The 20953-nt window shown below is 48.2% G+C and overlaps 10 protein-coding genes across 10 annotated transcripts; 5 read left to right on the top strand and 5 right to left on the bottom strand.

Annotated features, from left to right (window-relative positions):
• Positions 1–148: 148 nt before the first annotated feature.
• N7484_002026 (putative zinc metalloproteinase) lies at positions 149–1189 on the top strand (the record flags this gene model as incomplete). The annotated part of the gene is made up of 1 exon (XM_057112446.1): positions 149–1189. The coding sequence occupies one exon, from the start codon at positions 149–151 to the stop codon at positions 1187–1189; it is 1041 nt and encodes a 346-aa protein (XP_056977183.1).
• A 367-nt stretch (positions 1190–1556) lies between these two features.
• Positions 1557–2997, bottom strand: kat1 (putative 3-ketoacyl-CoA ketothiolase (Kat1); the record flags this gene model as incomplete). The annotated part of the gene is made up of 4 exons (XM_057112445.1): positions 1557–1984; positions 2049–2625; positions 2693–2873; positions 2927–2997. 4 exons carry the CDS (start codon positions 2995–2997, stop codon positions 1557–1559), a joined length of 1257 nt encoding a protein of 418 aa, XP_056977182.1.
• A 649-nt stretch (positions 2998–3646) lies between these two features.
• On the bottom strand, positions 3647–4450 carry N7484_002024 (uncharacterized protein; the record flags this gene model as incomplete). The annotated part of the gene is made up of 1 exon (XM_057112444.1): positions 3647–4450. One exon carries the CDS (start codon positions 4448–4450, stop codon positions 3647–3649), a length of 804 nt encoding a protein of 267 aa, XP_056977181.1.
• A 650-nt stretch (positions 4451–5100) lies between these two features.
• On the bottom strand, positions 5101–6154 carry N7484_002023 (uncharacterized protein; the record flags this gene model as incomplete). The annotated part of the gene is made up of 2 exons (XM_057112443.1): positions 5101–6026; positions 6133–6154. The coding sequence occupies 2 exons, from the start codon at positions 6152–6154 to the stop codon at positions 5101–5103; spliced, it is 948 nt and encodes a 315-aa protein (XP_056977180.1).
• Positions 6155–6414: 260 nt separating this feature from the next.
• N7484_002022 (DASH complex subunit ASK1) lies at positions 6415–7893 on the top strand (the record flags this gene model as incomplete). Its single annotated transcript, XM_057112442.1, has 4 exons — positions 6415–6505; positions 6565–6671; positions 6726–7692; positions 7757–7893. The coding sequence occupies 4 exons, from the start codon at positions 6415–6417 to the stop codon at positions 7891–7893; spliced, it is 1302 nt and encodes a 433-aa protein (XP_056977179.1).
• A 1779-nt stretch (positions 7894–9672) lies between these two features.
• Positions 9673–10156, top strand: N7484_002021 (GFA family protein; the record flags this gene model as incomplete). Its single annotated transcript, XM_057112441.1, has 2 exons — positions 9673–9917; positions 9973–10156. The coding sequence occupies 2 exons, from the start codon at positions 9673–9675 to the stop codon at positions 10154–10156; spliced, it is 429 nt and encodes a 142-aa protein (XP_056977178.1).
• Positions 10157–11117: 961 nt separating this feature from the next.
• On the top strand, positions 11118–12223 carry N7484_002020 (uncharacterized protein; the record flags this gene model as incomplete). Its single annotated transcript, XM_057112440.1, has 4 exons — positions 11118–11397; positions 11458–11533; positions 11587–11676; positions 11728–12223. 4 exons carry the CDS (start codon positions 11118–11120, stop codon positions 12221–12223), a joined length of 942 nt encoding a protein of 313 aa, XP_056977177.1.
• A 115-nt stretch (positions 12224–12338) lies between these two features.
• Positions 12339–14294, bottom strand: N7484_002019 (cytochrome P450; the record flags this gene model as incomplete). The annotated part of the gene is made up of 6 exons (XM_057112439.1): positions 12339–12511; positions 12566–12760; positions 12819–13533; positions 13596–13868; positions 13920–14005; positions 14267–14294. The coding sequence occupies 6 exons, from the start codon at positions 14292–14294 to the stop codon at positions 12339–12341; spliced, it is 1470 nt and encodes a 489-aa protein (XP_056977176.1).
• Positions 14295–14806: 512 nt separating this feature from the next.
• N7484_002018 (cytochrome P450) lies at positions 14807–16523 on the bottom strand (the record flags this gene model as incomplete). Its single annotated transcript, XM_057112438.1, has 5 exons — positions 14807–14963; positions 15035–15204; positions 15256–15873; positions 15918–16403; positions 16461–16523. 5 exons carry the CDS (start codon positions 16521–16523, stop codon positions 14807–14809), a joined length of 1494 nt encoding a protein of 497 aa, XP_056977175.1.
• Positions 16524–17648: 1125 nt separating this feature from the next.
• On the top strand, positions 17649–20718 carry N7484_002017 (Phyllocladan-16-alpha-ol synthase; the record flags this gene model as incomplete). The annotated part of the gene is made up of 2 exons (XM_057112437.1): positions 17649–18854; positions 18922–20718. 2 exons carry the CDS (start codon positions 17649–17651, stop codon positions 20716–20718), a joined length of 3003 nt encoding a protein of 1000 aa, XP_056977174.1.
• Between the last annotated feature and the right edge of the window lie 235 nt (positions 20719–20953).

Raw genomic sequence — 20953 nt, 5'->3', positions numbered from 1 at the left:
ATCCCCGCGCTGACAAACATCAGTGTGGAAGGCCGTCGAATTCGCCCCAGTATCTAACAAACCAGACGTAAATATATCTTTTACATTCTGTCGCGCGGGAAGTTGTCGCTTTTTTTTCATTGTTTTCAGAACTCAAAGACAGCTCACCATGGACCCCACGCCATCTTTTGAGCTGACGGTGTACCACCAAGGAACCGCGCATAGCTTCAACCTCCCATCTACCGCAACACTACAAGACCTAGGCTCCGAAATCGAAGCAACACTCAACATCCCGATCTCAAACCAAAAGCTTCTCATATCCCCGAAACCAGGAATGAAAAAAGCTCCCTATCCACCAACGCCACTCAGCGAGCTTCCTCTCTCCTCTCCCAAATTCAAAATCACTCTCCTCGGCACCCCAGCCAAAGACATCGCCGACCTCCACAAGCAATCCTCAGACACCAAAAAACGTGAAGAAGCTCGCCTCTCCGCCCTCGCAGCTGCCCGCCGAACAAATAAAGCGAACGCATCCCGCAGCGCCGGTGGTGTCCACACCCTCTCCTCTTCAAGCAATAACTACACGTTCGCCCGTTGTCTCCCACTCTCCTACCTCCCAAATCCCGAGCGTTCTCTCCAGTTCCTAGAACGACTCCGCGATGACCCCGGCATCCGAGCCGCAATGACAAAACACAAATTCTCGGTGCCTCTTCTCACAGAAATGAACCCCGCAGAGCACACGACCAGCGAATCGCGCACCCTAGGCCTTAACAGGAATAAAGGCGAGGTGATCGAGCTACGTCTGCGCACAGATGCATATGACGGATACCGTGATTACAGAACCATTCGCAAAACACTATGTCATGAGCTGGCGCACTGTGTGTTCGGGCCGCATGATCGAGATTTCTGGGATTTGACATCGCAAATTGAGAAGGAAGTTGAAAGAGCGGATTGGAAGTCGGGTGGCAATCGATTGACGCAGGATGAGTTTTATAATCCTGGAGATTGGGAGAATGCACAGAATGGGGAGGGTTTTGTTGATGAGTGTGGATGGACTGGGGGTGAGTTTGTGCTCGGGGGTTTGAAAAATGAGAGTTCGGCTTCTGGATCTACCGGGTCTGGGGCTGAGTCTAGGAGGGAGATTATTGCTCGAGCTGCTGAGGAGAGAATGAAGGAGGAGGGCAAGAAAGAGAAACCGGATGATTCCCGGTGAACTTTGCATTTGTATTCATGAGTTTATATGGTTGCATGTCTCATTTGATAATATATGAATTGATACCCCGATGGCCAGTTTCTGTGTCTTCATTCAGTGCTTTGTCTTGTAGTCTGAATTGATACCTGGAGACACTTGTAGATGGGAGAGAATGAGGGCAAGAAAGAATAATAGAAGAGGAGGATTAGAGTTTGAAGAAGAGAAAGGGCTATACTCGAAGATCGCGCCTTATTTGGAGATGTTGTGCCTTCCACTCGATGTTGAGTGGAGGTTGCAAACCATTCCAACAATCAAAAAGAATGAGTATGAAGATCAACAGATTCCATCATTTCAATAAACCACTATATAGACCGTTTACATATGATATTTACACTTGCTCATTAACGAACAGACCAGCCATACCCTGGCCAGTACCGATACACATGCTTGTGACCAAGATCTTCTTCTTGGTCCGGCGCGCCTCACTCAGGATAGTGGCGATTTGTCGCGCACCAGTGGCGCCCAGTGGGTGTCCAAGAGCAATAGCACCACCACGGGGGTTCACCTTGGCATGGTCGAGGCCAAGGTTCTCCAAACAGTAGACAGCCATTGAGGCAAAAGCCTCGTTGATCTCATAGATGTCGATATCATTCTTGTCCAGCTGGAATTTGCTCAACAGCTTAGGGATGGCAGCAGTGGGTCCAATACCCATCACACGAGGAGGCACACCAGCGACAGTGGCACCGCAGAACTTAGCAAGAATAGGCTGGTTGAGCTCGATAGCCTTAGAACGGCGCATCAACAAAACGGAAGCAGCTACAAAAAGTACAATGTCAGTATGTGAGCCATTCCCAGGTACGAACACAATATGTATACATACCGCCATCAGTAACCTGACTCGAGTTTCCACCAGTCGACTTGTCACCGAACTGCGGGAACGCAGGTCGAATCTTCGACAAAGACTCAAAGGTAGTACCAGGTCGAATACCCTCATCCATTGTCAAGGTAATCTGCTTAACCTCTCCAGTCTTGGGATCCTTAACCTTAACCGAGATAGGTGCAATCTCATCATCAAACAAGCCAGCCTTCTGCGCCGCCTCCGCACGCTGGAACGATTCCGCAGCGAAGCGATCCTGTTGCTCACGCGAGATACCAAAGTCCTTACCGACATTCTCGGAGGTCTGACCCATAGGCTGCATGCAGTCCGCGGACTCCTGGTTGCGCAGCACCTCCTCATTGAAGGGTCGCTCGAGTCGGTCACCAGCAGCGGACATCAGCTCCGCGCCCATGGCGATACCGACATCGATAGCGCCGAGCTGAATCTGATTGGCGATGTCTTGCACAGCCTTCAGACCTGAGGCGCAGAAGCGGTTAACGCTGGAGGCGCCAGATGTGTGGGGGATTCCAGCGGCCAGGGCGGCAGCGCGGACCATGTAAGCGGCTTTGGATTCGCCAACCTGTTGATCATGTTAGAATTTGCGAGCCTCTTAGGGAGCCAGGTTGGTAGATATTTCGTGCACGTACATTGCCCAGACAGACATCCTCGATCAGTGCAGGGTCGATCTTGGACTTGGCCAGTGTCTCCTTCAGCAGCGCATACACAATGTAGTCCAGCTCGGTATCCTTAAAGCCGCCCTTGCGGGCCTTAGCCAGCGGGGTACGCAAGCATGCGGTAATCACCACATCATCCGGATTCTTCTGGGTACTTCACGATTATTAGTACCAAATTTTTTGTTCATAGTAAGTTGCTAAGCTTACATCGCGTTGATGCCGCCGCTGGAGCCGGGCTTGAGGTGGCTCAGAAGCGAGCTAAGACGATCTGCGGCCATGATGTGATGTAGGAAATAAAAGTCTAATGTCGATGTATTAGTTAAATGTAATAGCGCTATCCTCTTCTCCTTGATATTTGCTGATGGGGGGCTTGCAGGGGCTTTCGGGGTTGTTGCGGGGAAGCTTGGATGTGGCGACTCGGTGATGGAAGGGAAGGAGTAAATCTTGAAAGGCGGTAGGAACGAATAGCATACGCGAAGCAGTAATAAAGAGCTTGAAACTCACCCAAAAAAATTATTCTCTATGAAGGAATAGCGAAAAGAGCGGGCGGACGTTCGAAGTTAAGTAGACGACTCCGCTTTACGTTGACGTTCCCCGAAAATGCCGAGGCACTTTTGGCCCGCTATCCGGATGTAACAGCTACTTCCCCCACTTCGAACACCACATATTAAGTCCAGGTATCTACTACTTTACCCCGAAAATTGATTATAGGCTTCGCCGCCATGATTAACAATCAGCAACCATATGATCGAGCGGTAGACCTTTCAACTGCAAAGAAAGCACATTGCGATATGTCTCCAGGACTTGGTTCATATGTTCAGAATAAGAATCGACAATTTCACAACAATCTTCGATGATCTTGGAACATCTAACCACTATATTAACTACAACCGAGTCATGATTTATATACCTCGGTATATAAAGCATCTACCAATCAACCGCACCATTCTCATCCGAGTACCTTCCAGTCTCTCCATCCTCCGACAATGTTGCCAACCGCACAATATTGACTGCAGACTCTGCCGGAGACCTTCCCAAATCACTGAACCGAGAGAAGGCCGACTTTGTCAAATTCGGACACGATGCATTAACCTTCCATCCCTGCTCCTGGAATTGGGCCGCATAGTGTAGCGTGAGCATGTTCATTGCAGTCTTGCTACTACGGTAAATTGGGAACGAGGGCCGGCTCATCTTCTCATAGAAGCTAGAAGACTGATCCACGCGGAGACCAATGGAGCCGGTATGCGATGATACAAAGACAATACGCGCAGGCTTAGAAGTTGCCTTCTCGAGTAGTGGTATAAAGGCCTCGGTTGTGATTGCTGCACCAAAGAGGTTGACTTCGTATGCGTCACGGTAGATTTGACGCAAAGCTGGGAGATCTGGTTTGCGCTTTTTGTTCTCCTCTTTGTTCTCTTGTTGCTTCCAGTGAAGAGATAGCTCATTGTTGATACCAGCGTTGTTGATCAGCACATCTATTCGGCCGTGCTTTGATGCGATGTGATCTGCGGCTAGCTGGATGGATGCATCGTCTGTTACATCTATAGTGATTGGTTCCACCAATTGGCCTGAGGGGTCCAGCTCCGCGGCAGCTTTTGCGCCGTTCTCTGCATTCCGCGAGCCAAGGAGGATGTAGTAGCCATTTTGTTTGAGAAGTTGCTCGGCAACTGCATAGCCAATGCCTTGGTTTGCGCCGGTGATCAGCACGATGGTTGTGGGGCTGGAAGTCATGTTGCAACTTCACAGAGTTCACTTGTAGGTAAGGTGGAGATTAGTTTTCTACACAAGGGGACCCCAGCTCTCTTTATAGCCGGATTTCGTCGTGAACGAGACACCCTAAATCCGATTTTGGTGTATGATGGACATTCCGGCTACAATCGCATCTCGGACATTAGTTCTTAAGTCCGATAACATCGCTCTCAATTGAGCATGATACAACCGCTGGAGAAATAATGAGCAATCCTTGTACACGAGATTAAAAGAATATGAATGAAAATCTTGAATAGCATAAAGTTATATTGAAGGAAAGGAAAGGTCATGCGTGGCCGCAAATATAGCACGATCATGCAGCATGATGATCATTTCAGAGAAACATTTTTCTTGAAAAATGCGTACCTACTTCCAGTCCGCCTTGGGTAGAGTAGCCCAATCCGTGGACCCTTTGAACGTAAGCCTTCGCAGGCTTGGCTATAAATTTATAACATACAGCAGTTAAAGGTGCACGGTCCCGCAATAAAAGTCGCGTGTATCAACAGCAGCCAGAGCATGATCCCCTATTTCCCATTCCAAAGCAATAAAATACCAGCCTTCGAATCCCATTTGACATGCGCCAGTTACCTTTGCCCTTCAAGGGTTAGATTACGATAAGGGACAGCGCTCAATCACAGCAACTGCTGATGGCCAGCATCATTGTCGCTGATTACGCTCCCGACTTCAGACCAGCTAGCAGGAGTAGAAATGCCATCAACCGAAGGTGCACCCCACTCACTCAATGTACCGTCCGATGATCCATCGGCAAGCTCATGTAAATCGCTGAAACTTCCCGCTATGGAGGGCGCCGATGAAACCTCATGCTGGAACTGATTCCCATGGCTAAAATCGTCTAAATCGGCAATTAATTCTGGTTGTTGACTGGTATTGAACGCTGGGTGAGGATGAGCATAGTAAGCTGAGCCTTCCTCTGTGCGACTCGACGAGGAGGCCGAGACAGGCTCAGGTGACTGTCCCCTCACTGGAGAATCAGAGAATGGGTCAAAGAGTGTATCCTCATGTCGCTCGGAAGTGGGCGTGAATTGCAATTCGGATTCGGACAGGTGATGAGATGTAGTTTCGGAGGGGATACCACCCGGCAGTGGGTTCATACCAACGTCCTCAAGCTTCGCACGGCGACGATTCTGAATTATACCCGTATCTACACCAGTCGAACTGGCAACGGGGGTGTCATCCAGCTGATCGCGATTATTTTCCTGCTTGCGGAGACTGCCGTCTTGTTCTACTAAAGTATCGAAGCTATCCAGTGGTTGTTGTAAAGTTCTTGAGTTTCGATGAGACTCTAGAACGGCGGCCCGCCGCATAATCTCTTCGCGTGCAATGCGTCTGCGTCCTGCTGCGGCCTCTCCTGCTTCTTCGGTCATAGAGATATCGTCCCGGTCTGGAGAAGCGGAATTGCGCGGTTGTATCTCATCGCCCAGGCTGTGCAAGGCAACTGCAATTTTGCGTCGGGAATTATTCATCCAATCCTGGAACTGAGGAGACTGATAAACAGCTACGCCGGCAGCGACCAGGACGGTGACCGTCACCATTATACCTACATAGATCGTCAGATATATCCATAGCGGGGAACTGATAAGCCCAGCATACACCGCCCGGATGATCCGGTAAGGGTAAACCAAGGAGGATATAGGGTGACTGACCTTTAGCAAGTGGTGCAGGCATGATGAATAAAGCCTGTCCCTAAAGATTTGGTTTTCCTTTGTGAGCTTCGACCACAAGTGAAAAAGCTTGGAAACTTGGAACCGGATGATGCCTGGAGCATGGCTGATGTCATCACATGATTACTGATAGCCCTTATCTAGAGCCCTCAAAACACACCGCTTTGGGCAGAGTTCCCCGCGCGTGGAGTCAACGCGGAGCTTCATTGTTTTCTTTCTAATCAGTTGGAAGGCGTCCCTAACCGAATACAAGAAGCCGACACAATGTCTCGGCCGTCAGCTCATCCCGAGCGCCCGCTCTCCCTCACAGAGGAACTTGAGAAATTAGAACAGTCTATCACCTTGACGCTCCAGGGTAAGTCCAATAGTAAACAAACCATTGGGACTTAATGCTAAGTGCACGCCAACTCGCAGAGATCGATCAAAACTTCAGCCAAGCACACCGCATAGTCACAACGAGCATTCTGCCACTGGTAGAGCAGTACACTGAGCATTCCCGCGATGTCTGGGACGGTGCCAAGGTAGCCCAATCTTAGAGGAACGAAATTCTGGTATGTATGCTAACCACCACCCAGTTCTGGAAACAATTCTTCGAAGCCAGCGCCAATGTTTCACTGTCTGGATATGAAGAACGACCAAATGAAGACGAGACAATTCAGGAGCCCACGGCAACGGAAGAGGAACTTGACGTCGACATAACTAAAAGCACGAGCCACGAAGACGATCATTCCTACGATACCCCTGCATCACAACGCCACAATATTCCTCACGGCCATGGAGATGATCTGGATCTTACAGCTCTCGCTATTTCCTCGCATAGTACTCCGCGCGCACCCTCCCAACAAACTGGCGATGACATGACCGTATCTTCTGTCGAGCATTCCTCATATGAGGACTTACGGAGGCAGATCAACGAGACAGAGGCGCCTTTCAACATGCCCGACTCATCAACACTCCCATCGACTCCAGGCCGGCAACCATTCTTCCCACACGGAGCCTCATCCGAAACTCCGATGTCATCTCCCTTTATTCCGCCCGCGTCAGCCAGATACCAGTCCGCATCGCGAGATGACCGCCATCAGAAATCTTCAGACCCGGTGCTGCACCAAATGCTTGACAAAACTTACCGTGTTCAAGCTACCCCTCTCGGAAAGGGATACCATAACCCAGGCGGAGGCGCTAGCACCCGCTCCAAATTCGCGGTTACCCCAAATCAAGCTGCGTCTGGCTCGAGATATGCCTTTAATGATTCACCGATGTCTAGCCCCGAGCCTGAAGCTCCTCAGATGCACTCTGAGATATTTTCTTCGCCAATTAAAGGCGTCGATTTGACCCCTGGAACGGACCGTAAGCGACGCACTAGTAGCAACCGCATGCGCGGTACCCCCAAGCCGGGTTTCAGTGTTTTGACACCAGCAAAGAAGTCTGGTGGCAATCGTGCGCTGTGGGATAGTGATGATGATTTGGATGAGGATTTCGGCCCTAGTCCTCCTAAGACGATGCAGTTCCATATACCTCAGAGTCGACTGATGCAGACACCTGGTAAGAGGAGGCCATACACCTTACAGTTTGTGTTCCGCCATGCTAATACATGTTTCTCGCGTAGCCAAGGAAGCCTCCAAGCGCATTGTGACGGATTTGCTGGCTACCGCTGGGGCGGGTGACATTACTGACGACTTCGAAGATGACCAGAGTCCAAGTGTCATCCGCCGTATGGAAAAGCTGGAAGATGATACCTTTTAGAGTATTCATCCTTTGCCGGTTTTTATGTCTGAATAACCCATTTAGATGGACACACTCTTCCTTTTCGCCAAATATCCCTCTAGATCGTTGTCAATTCATTATTTCCGAATGGTACATGAGACACCAATAAACATATTGTGCCAATGCCTCTTAGGGCTTTGTCAATAGTTGTTGCACGCATAGATCTATACCTGTGCCGACGTCATATAGTGATCAATCTATACACCAAAGCAGAAATCCAGTTGGGCATCGGAACTATCCCGTCTTGACTGCGGGAAATTCCACGAGAACCTTACAGACCTTGACCTTACTGCAAATTTAGCTACATGCATGGTAACAAATAATTTGGTATGACAGGAAAAAAGAAGACATGAAGGCAGGAACCAGTGTGAATGCCTGCAAGACAACAAAGAAGGAGAAAAAACAGCCAGCAAACACATATAGAATGTGATATATGGAACAAAACAAAAAAGATTGGAATGCTTAGCATGTCCTGGTTTCGATCCAGGGTCCTATTGTGGTGGGTTAGTATTGAATTTCCTAATGTGGAAATTTGAAGTGAGACGTACCTCCGGGTTATGAGCCCGGCGCTCTTCCCCTGAGCTAACATGCTGGGATGGTTGAAGGATTTCTAGATTTAGGCAATATATTCTCTTGTGTGGTGTACCCTATGCGTTTAGCGGACCCACCTGCATAGGGTACGGCTTTATGAGTCAGTTGAAAACCATAGACAATGTAGGAAATTTTATGTATGGATGTATTACTAGTTTTTAGTTTACCACTCTTACTGATAAGTTGCCTATTATATTATGCTAAGGCTCGAGCTAGCTAGAATGGTTTAATATAGTAAGATAGGCTTAGACCTGATTTAAACGGAAGTTGGCTCAGGATCAAAGAGATTAGAGAAAACAGCCTTCCTTCATAAACGCAAAAATGGCAGACTTTTTTCATACCAAGCATGTTAGCTCAGGGGAAGAGCGCCGGGCTCATAACCCGGAGGTACGTCTCACTTCAAATTTCCAAATTCGGAAATCACGATTACTAACTCATCACAATAGGACCCTGGATCGAAACCAGGACATGCTAAGCATTCCATTCTTTTTTGTTTTTTTTTGTCTTTTTCCTCTGCTTCCACACCCTCCATAATATTTTTGACTTCGTCTTTTGGTGATCATATTCTTTTAAGCTCCCTCCTTTCGCAAAAGCATGCCATAATAGAGATTCATCGCCTGAGCAACAAAGTGAACATTATCTGGTCCGCCTCACTAATACCTGATATCGCCAGAGCCAGCAGATAAAATAGAGCAATATCTACCCATTTCCAAGTGTGTTGAGTGCTGCCTTTCGTTGATATATTACAATTTCGACCTTCAAGCATCTAAAAGTTTGCGAGCCAGAGGCCTCCATCTTTGTGCACATGCGGGGCAAGTCGATAGACCTCCGACCACCGGGCGTTTCTTTGGTTCCAAGTCTTAAAGCTAGAACATAAGCCCTGTGAAAACAAGGCCGTAAATGACAGCTTTTGAGGTCAGTTGGAAATGGCTGCGTTTCCGCCCGTAGTTTGTAGCGGTAGATGCTCCGTTGACCGCTTGTTGCTGCCTTGCGCCAAGGCAAATGGCATAGATAAGCATTCGTATATAAACGTGTTCATGTCAGTGCTTCCTTATCCCTCGATCTGCTGTTCAGAAAATATTGGACTTCAATTGATGAGAACTAATCGACGTTCACACTCTGCCAGACTCCGTCTGACATACTCCAGCTTGAACAACACGAGACAACATGGCGGCGACAAACACCTCGATCAGCTCCAGCTGCCACTGCGGCGCCATCACAGTCACAGTTCCCCGACTCCCCGAGTACATCAACGTATGCCAATGCACGATTTGTAGACGCTATGGCGCCGCTTGGGGCTATTACCATCCTGACGAAGTAAAGATCGAAACGAAGCCGAACGCAGTGACCAAGCAGTATGTCTGGGGCGATCGAGACCTGTCTTTCAACTTCTGCGATAACTGCGGTTGCGTGTAAGTCAAGCATCTTCTGCTACATCCCAACGGAGACTGATGTTGTGTATGGTAGATGCTATTGGTGGCCCATTCGACCTCCGCCTACTGACGGAGGAAAATACAAAATGGGGCTCAATACAAGCAATGTCAATCCCGAGCTCCTGAAGTTCGTCGATCGAAAATTTGAGTATTCGGTTTTGATGAGCCCGCTGCGGTCCAAGGACTCGGCGCATCCTGATGATCCGGCCAAGTATTGAACACCGCCCCGGACCAGTGCAATACGTAGATACCTTATTGATCCACGAGACTTGTTGCCGTGCGACTGCTGAATCGCACGCAGAACTAGCCTTGCTAGCAAGTCTTAGATCTATTGTTTGCGAACTGTCGTGTGGGAGATGGTATTCATTCTACCCCTTCACATTAATTTTCAATATATGAATCTTCTTCTGGTCATTGAATATCTATTTTAGTAGACTTAAATATGATGAGCTCTTGAATTAGGACAAGATTAAGTCCATTGTCTAGTAAAAGACTGACGCGTAGACATATTTCATCATGAGGTATTACAACGGGGGAGGGATGAGTGCAAGATAGAGGCGTTGAGTGAAAGGGGTCAGAAGTGGGAGGGCAGGTCTTTTTTGTGTCGGGGCAAGAGGACGAGGAGGCTACAAACGGCATATCAGGGAGCTAAATCTAGGTTCGCAAAATTTACGGAATATAGTAAATCACAGGTCGGTACTTTGCAATCCCAATAGTTTTAGTTCATATACCCCGCTTCAAAGCTGACCACGGGGGAAGAGGTTTTCACCGGGACCTAAACCACAATAGATTTACACGATAGAGACCAATCATCGCGTCGGTCTATGCTTTATGGATAAATAGACACGACTCGCTTGACGAGACGATGCCGGTGCCCCTCAATCCTTTCGAATCGACTCCTGCGGGGCTCCAGTGCCCGACTTTGGGGAGATAATAGGATCCGGCCACGGAAAGTCAGAATTAGACCCTTAATTTAATTATAGTGATATCTGACGGATCCACTATAAGGCCCTTGCGTATCTATGCAAACCAAGCGGTTTTGGGGTCATTGATACGCCGTATGCACTTGTAAGTGTTTTGTGCGGGGCCACACATGTGTTTACTTTCCCCATATAATACATCTCTACTGCTAATCTTACTCCAGGGCTGCAGGTGCATACTACGCTCACTTGAATCAAAATGGCTGTAGAATTGGGAAATATCGTTGTCCAGGCCATTCGACAGCCATTTCTTTGGAAAGTCATTCCTTTGGGTTTATTATGGACAGCCTACCGGGTTAATAAGTATCTCAGCTGTCAAGCATTAAACAATGGCGTTCAGGATACTTTCGATTGGAAAAAGGAAATCGTGCTGGTGACAGGAGGGTCTGATGGAATCGGCGCGGCAACAGTACAGAAGCTGGCTGAGCGTGGAACTTCCGTAATTGTGCTCGACATCCGGCCTTTGACCTACGATGCTCGTGAGAATTTGCTTTTGGGATCTCAAGGTCTATGTTTGCTTTGCTAATACGTATGCCCAGCAAAAAACGTGCATTATTATCGATGCGACTTGACTAATAGGTCCGAATTGGAGTTGGTTGCCGAGAATCTTCGTCGGTGCGAGTTTAGTCCTTCTCTTACTACCTTTGAAAAAACTAATCACAAGGCAGGGAGGTCGGTGATCCAACATGCGTAATAGCCAATGCAGGCATTTGTCGCGGCAAACCTTTACTTCACGCCACCCCACGCGACATTGAACTGTAAGATCCCAATGTCAATAACATTACGGCCGAAATTGACCAATTTTATAGGACGTTCACCGTCAACAACCTCGCTCTTATTTGGACAGCACAGATATTTCTCCCCTCAATGGTCACGCATAACCATGGCCACTTCCTAATCATGGCCTCGCAGGCAGGGCATCTAGCTACAGCAGGCGTGGTAGACTACGCCGCCACCAAAGCTGCCGCATTAGCCATTTACGAAGGCCTCCAGACTGAAATGCGTCATGTGTATAAGGCACCTGCTGTGAGAATGTCCTGCGTGTCGCCCTCGGCTGTGCAGACAAAGATGTTTCGCGGTATACGAACACCCGCCTCTGTCACGCTTTTGCGTCCCGATGATGTCGGCTCGCTGGTCGCGGAGATAATCTGGAGCGGACAGGCGCAAAATCGAATGACGCCTTCTTTGGCTTATATCTCGCCACCGACACGGGCACTTCCTGATTGGATTCGGGTGGGATTGCAGGATTTTGGGAAGGATGTTATGTCGGATCTGTCCCCTCATCAGCCAATGGAGGAAATTTAGATAGAGGTTTGTTGGTGTTAAATGTACTTGAATATATGGCCTTGGAATAGGAAACAGGCTATATGTATGTGGTTTGACTTATATCTCGTCTAAAATTGGCTATAAATGAAATAGATCACAGCGGACGGAATCGCACACGCAATCCTCCCTTGGGCCGAGAGGTCAGACCCGTCTCAATGATAACGTCCTTATCTTGGGCTAGAGTCATTTCAAAAGAGCCCGTTAGCGCTGCAAGTAGACTGGCAAATTCACCACGAGCAAAGCCCTGCCCTATGCAAGACCGCGGGCCTAAGACCAGATTAGTAAGGTAGTCAACATAGAAAACACAGAAACCTGACGAACCATGAAGAAAAGTCATAAAGGAAAAATTGGTTTTTCCTCCACCTGTATTGGCCTGATTAGGCCCAAGCCACCGATCAGGGTTGAAGACAGCCGCATCGTCTCCCCATAGTTCCCGGGACACATTCAGCGCACGGGGGGAAATCACGATCTCCGTACCGGCGGGAATGAACTGGCCCATGATGGAGGTGTTATGAACTGCCACTCGTCGAGTCATTCCGGCTGGGGGGTAAATACGGAAGGCCTCGTTGCACACAGCATGCAGATACGGCAGACTGTCCAACAGATCGGCCGTCATAGGCACAAGCGGGGCCATCATTCAGAATGCGCGGTAATTTTTCTCGCACCTCCTCGCGCAGTCGCTGTTGGACGTCGGGATACAAGCATAATGCATATAAAGCCCAGGTCATCGAAGTCGCTGTGGTTTCGTGTCCGGCTGCTAGGAACGTCAAGAGGTGGTTCTCCAGCATCGAGTCCGTGAACGCCCCCGACTCCAGTGCAACGGAAATGATGTCTTTCCTACCGCCCTCCGGCTTTTCAATGCTGAGATCTCTCTTCCGACTAATCAACTGACGTGCCACTCCCGTTAAGGTCTTGGTCGCCACAGAGATACTGTCATCCCGCTGCAAATTCAGCGCTGTTGTGACGGCCTCACGCAACAAGAATAGCCCAATGGCAATAATGCCTTTAGGAGGCGATTGCTCGAACACATTGCGGTAGGCTTGACATATCTCATTATCTGGGTTATGGAGCGTGTCGAATTCTTCCCCGAGACCAGCCGCGCCAAGGATATCCAGGGTAGAACGTGCCAGCCAGTCTGCCACGTCGAAGACTTTGCTTGATTGGTCCGCAGTTTGCTTGATGTTCGCGTCGATTTCGCGGGCAAGTGCGACGGACTTTTCCCAGAAAAGAGGATATAGATCTTTAATGTGCCTGTGTGAAAAAGCTGGCATGAGGAGCTTGCGTTGTCTCTATTGATTGGTGTCAGGGTTTAGATCCCATCATTCTCCCCATAAACAACGAGTATGCGTACCTTGTGTTCCTCCCCCTCAGCAATAATCAAGCCAACACCCAGAATCCTGCCTAATCCCTTTCGCAGCCTGTATGGCTTAGCGAACTCATGATTCTTCTGCACCAAAACCTCAGAAAGCCCCTTCGGGTCGAGGACAAGGACTTCCTCCTTGTTAAACCACATGCGATATCGAATAAGACCATTGTTGGGTACCTCATTGATCCATTCCTGCATCGGTATTCCAGATCGCTCATTTGGGATGAGCCTCACATGGCCATGGAGTCGGTGCCCGCCCTATTATCTCGTCAGTGATACAGTCTCTCGCGCAGAAACAGGCTTACATACTGGTGGCTCAGGCAAATTGCGCAGAGGACTGAACCAGATAGGCCATAAATATAGCTTCCAGCTGAGAAGGAGCAAGATATTAAGAGCTACAGATGAGCTCCAGATTGCCAACGTCGATTGAGAGGGGTGCGATTTACAAAGAATCGCCGTCTGCAAAACACAGCCAATGGCGGCCACCTTCACAGCGAACATAACAAACAAAAGTCAATCAACAGGATGACTGAAGCAAAATCAATCTACAGAGTAGCCCAAGTGCTTTGCCCTCGATTTTTCCCTGATTTCATGGTCTCCGTCTTACTCTAGGAATCCTGCAGATTGATTACTCCCCGCATGGAGCTAAGACGTACCTCCACTGCGGACCTGGCCGTCGGCCATATGGTATTTGTCTTGTTTTGTCACCGTCTGTATTACAGTACTGATACATGTAATTATTAACACCACCTGCAATTGGACACCTATCCACGCCACCAGTAGTATTTGCAAGAGAAGATTTCTCTTTTTGTCAGATGCATCCCATTCTGTTTGACTTTGAGGCGTTGATCCTTCTGCAAGAATCCCCGAAACCTAATTCTGAATGCATGGCACGCGATAGAGGGTGCTCGGTTACATCGCGCGGAATCTATCGAGACTGGGGAGCATTCTGGAGCATTGCTCGTCGTATTTCGTATCTGCTAGATATTAACGGAACGTCATTCCTGGCAATTATGATATTAGATGCGAGAAGAATATCAGAAATAGTTGTTTGTTGAGTGATAAGTTCGAAATGTCTTAGAAATTGCGACCAGAAAGCTTAGTGTTTCTTGATTCTAGGGACTGTTTCTACTGCCAAGTTCAGGAACTTCTGAACCGTGAGAGTAACTATCGAAGCAATCCGCCCTCCCCACTCCTTATTCCCGAGCGGTAATCCGGATTTTCAGTGGGATCTTTTCCCATGACGTGTAGATGTATTGATCCTTAGGCCAGTTACGACACTCTGGTTCCAGCTCTAGGTTGAAATGCCAAAGCATCTTCGCGAGAATCAATCTCAGCTCAATATTGGCCAAACTAAAGAAGTGTATATAAAGTTAGCATGTTATACTGCAGTGAAATAAAGAGAACGAAGAGTGGACTCATACTTTCTGCCGATACAATTTCGGGGTCCGAAAGAGAAGGGCTGGAGAGCATCGCGCTTATCCCCTGCATATGGTCCTTCGTTATCCAGCCACCGCTCAGGAAGATAGAGCTCGGGATCTTTAAAGTTTGCAGGAGAACGGAACACAGCGTATTGGGCCATGCCCATTGATGTCTGAGGTCCAATGTCAGATGTGATGACATAAATTGGGAGACTGATACATACATTACCCGGCAACCACTGGCCCATGATATAAGCCCCCTCAGGTGGCGTGATACGGGGATGACTTCCTGCAGCCGGTGGATAGAGACGGAAGGATTCATCGATGACTGCATTGATGTACTTGAGCTTGCTGATCCGCGCAATGTTAATCTCATCACTGGCAGCAAAAGAGGTGCGGACCTCTTCGAGCAGCTTTTGCATCACAACCGGGTGTGTGCACAGATAATAAACCGTCCCGGAAAGTATAGTGGCTGTTGTCTCACTGCCAGCAATGACCATGAGGTTGGCATTGGCCACAAGGTCGGGCGCCGTTAGCTGACCTTTCTCCTCAGCTTGGATCAGGTGGCTCATGAAGTCGATGTAATCAGGATGTTGGGTTTTGCGGCGCTTGACTTTCTCTGCGACTAGGCCGATGTGCCATTTACGTCGCTCGACGATCCGTTTTGGCATGATTGCCAGGATGATTGAGCGGACATCAATGAATCTTTGGAAGGTACGGATGTAGTGGACGTACATGATTGCGTTAAAAATCATGGACATCCACGGATGATACTCGGTATTTTTGAGACAGTCAAAGGGTTCATAGAAGGCCAGATGGCCAATAATATCAAATGTCACATACTATCCACGTTAGCATTGCCTTCACACTATTGATAGGTACGTACGTTGAACCATTTAACAATATCGACTGGCTCATGTTTCTCCACCACCTCATGCAACCGGTCGACAAGGAGGTCAATGTAGTGCAGCAGCACAGGTTCCTGACCCTTCAACACCTTATCCGAGAAGGCATTGGATAGCAGCTTGCGCAAATCACCGTGAGTCTTGCGGTCAGCATTGATAATGGTTGGATGCTTTTTGTCAGCGTCCGTATTCTCGCCTGGATCCTTACGGTTCTCAGGCAGGCCAGTGCGAAATCCATATATCTCTTTCCAGGCATCAGCCCCCGTAAAAGAGAGCTCGGAGGGTGCAATTCGGACAATCTCCCCATATTGGAGATGGAGTTCATGCACGATCAAAGGAAATTTACCACGCAGTTGGTGCCATGTCCACCACAAACGTGTTGCAGCTGCCAATTTTGGACCAGGGTATTTTGACAGTGGATGGAAATAGATTCGGTAAATACAAGTTCCTACCACATAGGCAAGAAGCTGGATTTGATCAACATCAGAAGTATCACGAGAAAAGGTCTACTCGACACAACATACCGCGAATAGTAACAACAGGACCGCCTGGGAGAGGGATAGACCAATTATCCACGAAAGTGCCATAATAGATGGATTACACCGTTTGTAACGGCCCCGGTGCCAACTTTTGGTAGGAGTATATAGTTCAGACTTCACAAAAGAACAGTTGATATCTTGCCCGGCAGAAGTGCAATCTCCTCTGCAGGGCTGGCAAGTGGCGTCATATTTTCCCCGAGGCCCCTTGCTAACAATAGTTGCTCGGGAGTAAGACCAATCGCCGAGCAGATGAATCCTTCTGCAAGAAAAATTTGGAGGCCCGAACCCCTCAGTTTGATGAAGAAATGCTACCCCTCACTGAAAGATTCAGTTGGGACCAACAAGAAGCCGTTGTCTGGCTTCTTTGCTGGGGGTTGATATCGCCCATCCGGCCTCTTTTGTCCAATCGCCAAATCATTCCACAATCGAGGACAGGAATCGAGACATGAGTGGACCTTGAGCTCTTGGCCTCTCGTTATCAAGCTTCATTAGACCAAGTGCATGGGGCGCAGTGTTCGATCTTACCCTGTTCAGTCATTCGGGTGAAGATTGAAGGGTGTTCATGTAGCATGGTGTATGATACCTGAAGCCGCTTGGGTATGTAATGTTACGGATTTACGTATAATACCGTACAGGTGCTGATTGATGTGACCAATACAGCCACTGAAGCGGAGGCTCACGTCTATTTGCCTCCACAATTACTTGGCAAGATTGACAGCGGAGTTACCCCGGGCCATAAGCTTACTCGTATTTGCGGAAACCTGTTGAATTAGGCTTAGCCATTCAACTTCATGTGCCGACCCTATTCCTTCCTGAGGGGTAAGCCGGTAAGCACACCACGTTAGTTACATGCATTGGATCTCCCACAAATGCGGCCAAATGTCGGACCTTGCTAGCGTAAAGTTTACTTAATTAACAGACCCACAACGGGCAGCATGGGATATCGGGAGCCCTAACGTAGTACCGAGTGAAACCGATGACAGTATCCCGTTAAGGGTGGGTGTCAGCTTTGAACAACTTGTGACGATGTGGTTTTATGCTGGTGCGGGGGTTATTATGTTGATAATAGTCTTACTATAAAGATTCAAGTAACAGGGTTCCAATCACTGCTGTGAGAAGCATCGGAAGACCCTCAAGAATATAGATTGCTGGTTGAAATAGAATTTTGGAAGTATGGAGTCTACGCTGCTGCATCATTCAGCGACGGCCTTGGTCAACCGGCTGACCGAGCGTATTGAAGACTCACATGGGTTGGGATTTATGAGCCCTGCCATCTATGATACCGCATGGGTGTCAATGATCCAGAAATTTGTTGGTGAAGAAAAGAAGTGGTTATTCCCCGAGTGCTTTGTGTATATCTTGGACGAACAGCTCGAGGATGGGGGTTGGGTCACGTACGCCTCACAGATTGACGGGATCCTCAATACTGCGGCCTCATTGTTATCACTGAAGCGACATTTCAATGCACCCCTTCAGAATAGCACGATCTCCCACGACAGTCTTGAGGAGCGCATCAATGGGGCCACACGTTCATTGCAAGCTCTCCTCCAAGCATGGGATGTTGATGCCACGCTACATGTTGGGTTTGAGATTCTCGTTCCCGCGCTGCTGGGCTATCTAGAAGCAGAAGGCATCGATTTTTCTTTTCCTGGACGTGATAGACTCTTTACAATCCGAGACCAGAAGTTAGCCCGGTTTAAGCCTGAATTTCTCTATGCACCAATTCAAACAACTGCCTTGCATTCATTGGAGGCATTCATTGGGTTGATTGATTTTGACCGTGTGCGTCACCATAAGGTCAATGGATCTTTCATGGCATCGCCATCATCCACCGCTGCTGTGCTCATGCATGCCTCCGAGTGGGATGACGAGTGCGAGGAATACCTTCACTATGTCATCCAAAACGCGTCCGGGAAGGGATCTGGAGGTGTTCCAAGTGCTTTTCCATCCACTATCTTCGAGATCACCTGGACACTCTCAACCCTTCTCAAGGCTGGTTTTGCCTTGGACCAGGAGTCACTGCCCTCTGTCCAAAAAGCGCGTTTGTTGCTACACACTACAATTATCGCAAATGAAGGAACTATGGGATTCGTACCTCACGTCTGTGCCGATGCGGATGACACAGCCAAGACCATCCTTGTGCTCAACTTGCTCCAGCAGCAAGTGTCACCTGATGCAATGCTGAAAGCATTCGAAACAGAACATCATTTCAAAACATATCCGCATGAGCGAGACCCAAGTTTTTCGGCCAACTGTAACGTTTTACTGGCGCTGCTTCACACGAACAACCCCTCTCAATATGCACATCAGATCGAGAAGGCGACCCGTTTTCTCCACACACATTTTCTGGAATCCGAATTGAAAGTCCGCGATAAATGGGTACGGATATTCGGCCCCCCCCCCTCCTCCCCCAATCAGAACAGATATCTAATTCACTGAACAACAGAACCTTTCCCCTATATACTCTTGGATGCTCATGACCCAGGCCATTGCCCGCCTGCATGAACTATGGCACAGCTCGCAATTGCTCTCTCTGAAAGAGCTTCTAGAACAAGACCTCACCGCTCTGCTACATGACATGGCGATTTCAGTGCTATACCAGCAGAACAACACTGGTACATGGGGTACCAAAAGTTCAAAGGAAGAAACAGCATATGCAGTTCTCATTCTTACATATGCGGTGCAATTTGAGTTCCCTGACATACCTTATATCCAAACTCAAACGGCGATCCGGGATGGTTGCTCAGTCCTCCGTTCGGACACTGTGGTGGGCTCAGAACGTCTCTGGGTCGAGAAAGTCACTTATGAATCTGAAATTCTGTCGCAGGCATACACTTTGGCTGCACTGAAAGGTGCGGTGGACTTGTTCTCGGAAGAATTAGAGCTTAAAGCTGTCGTTGCTAATGGGGCAAATGGTCGTCATTCCGAGCCTCATGGAGTTCAGAGCAACGGTACAAATGGGTTTGAAGTGCGCCACACTGAAATAAAAGGAGTCGAAGAGAACGAAATCAAGGCAAATGGTGACACAACGCCTGATCGTATAACAAATGGGGTGGAGATAAACGATCAGAATTCCAATTACCGGGAATCTAATGGTAACGCAACGCCTGCCCCCCAAACCAATGACCATGAAGCCAATGGAGCTCATGAGAACGCACCTGAGGTCAATGGAATTGAGACGAATGGACTTGAAGCGAATGCAATAGAAATGATGGGAGCTTCTCCTGATATTCTGTCAGCCCCTGTCATGATTCAAGATCAACAACTAAACGGAGACGATCCTAAAGAGAGTACGGGCATTAAATCGGTTCGTACCAACCGTGCCTCCAGCCTTGGTCTTCGACCAGAATGGTCCGACGAACAGGAAAAAATTTTGCTAGGACCCTTTGAATATCTCGAAACACTCCCAGGGAAGAATTTGAGAGCTGCATTCATCCAAGCTTTCAATATCTGGCTTCAAGTTCCCCCCAGGCAATTGGAGATCGTTGAAAAGGTCATCTCTATGCTGCACACAGCATCACTTCTCGTCGATGACATCGAAGACAACTCCCAGCTGCGACGGGGCCAGCCAGTAGCACACAGCATCTTTGGCGCAGCACAAACCTTCAACTCCGGAAACTATGTCTACTTTCTCGCCCTGCGGGAGGTCCAGAAATTGAACAATCCACAGGCAATTGAAATTTATGTCGATGCACTGATTCACCTTCATCGCGGCCAGGGCATGGATGTATTCTGGCGGGATTCGCTCATCTGTCCCACGGAAGAAGAGTATCTGGATATGGTCAGCAACAAGACCGGGGCGCTCTTCTGTCTCGCTATTGAGCTGCTGCAGATCGGTAGCCCTGTGAAAGTGGATCTAGTCCCACTTGTTCGACTATTCGGAATTATTTTTCAAATCTGCGATGATTACTTGAACCTAAAATCGTCCAGCTATTTGCAGAAAAAGGGTCTCTGTGAAGACCTCACGGAGGGAAAATTCTCTTTTCCTATTATCCACAGCATTCGGTCCAACCCTGCCAATCGCCAATTGATCAACGTTCTGAAACAGAAGCCCCGAGATGAGGATCTCAAGCGGTATGCAGTTGCATATATGGAAAGTACCAATACTTTTGAATATACCAGGGATTTTGTTTCCAGCCTTAAGCTTGAGGCTTTGGAGATGATCACAAATTTGGAAAAACAGGGATTGGGCGAGAATATTGCAATTCGAAAGATTTTGGCTCGGATGTCGGTTGAAGCTTGAAGTGCTAGATTCTGAATTTGTTTATGTTGGTGACTTGGTTGGTCTGATGATTTATCTTTATTTTCACGAAGACGAGTGATGAAGACTACTATTTTGAGAGGCTGATAGAATGACTTCTGAATCCAACATTAGCATATAGATCTATTTCTTTTTTCGTGTCTGCCCCGTTGATTTCTTGATTAATGTGCGGTGAAGGCTTGCAACTCTGACCCTAGGGCTCATATAGATGCATACT

Source organism: Penicillium longicatenatum, assembly GCF_028827895.1.
Source record: "Penicillium longicatenatum strain IBT 33135 chromosome Unknown contig_1_segment0_segment0, whole genome shotgun sequence".
Classification (NCBI taxonomy): Eukaryota; Fungi; Ascomycota; class Eurotiomycetes; order Eurotiales; family Aspergillaceae; genus Penicillium; species Penicillium longicatenatum.
Note: the sequence above shows the minus strand (reverse complement) of the source record. Positions and strands in the feature narration are given on the sequence as shown.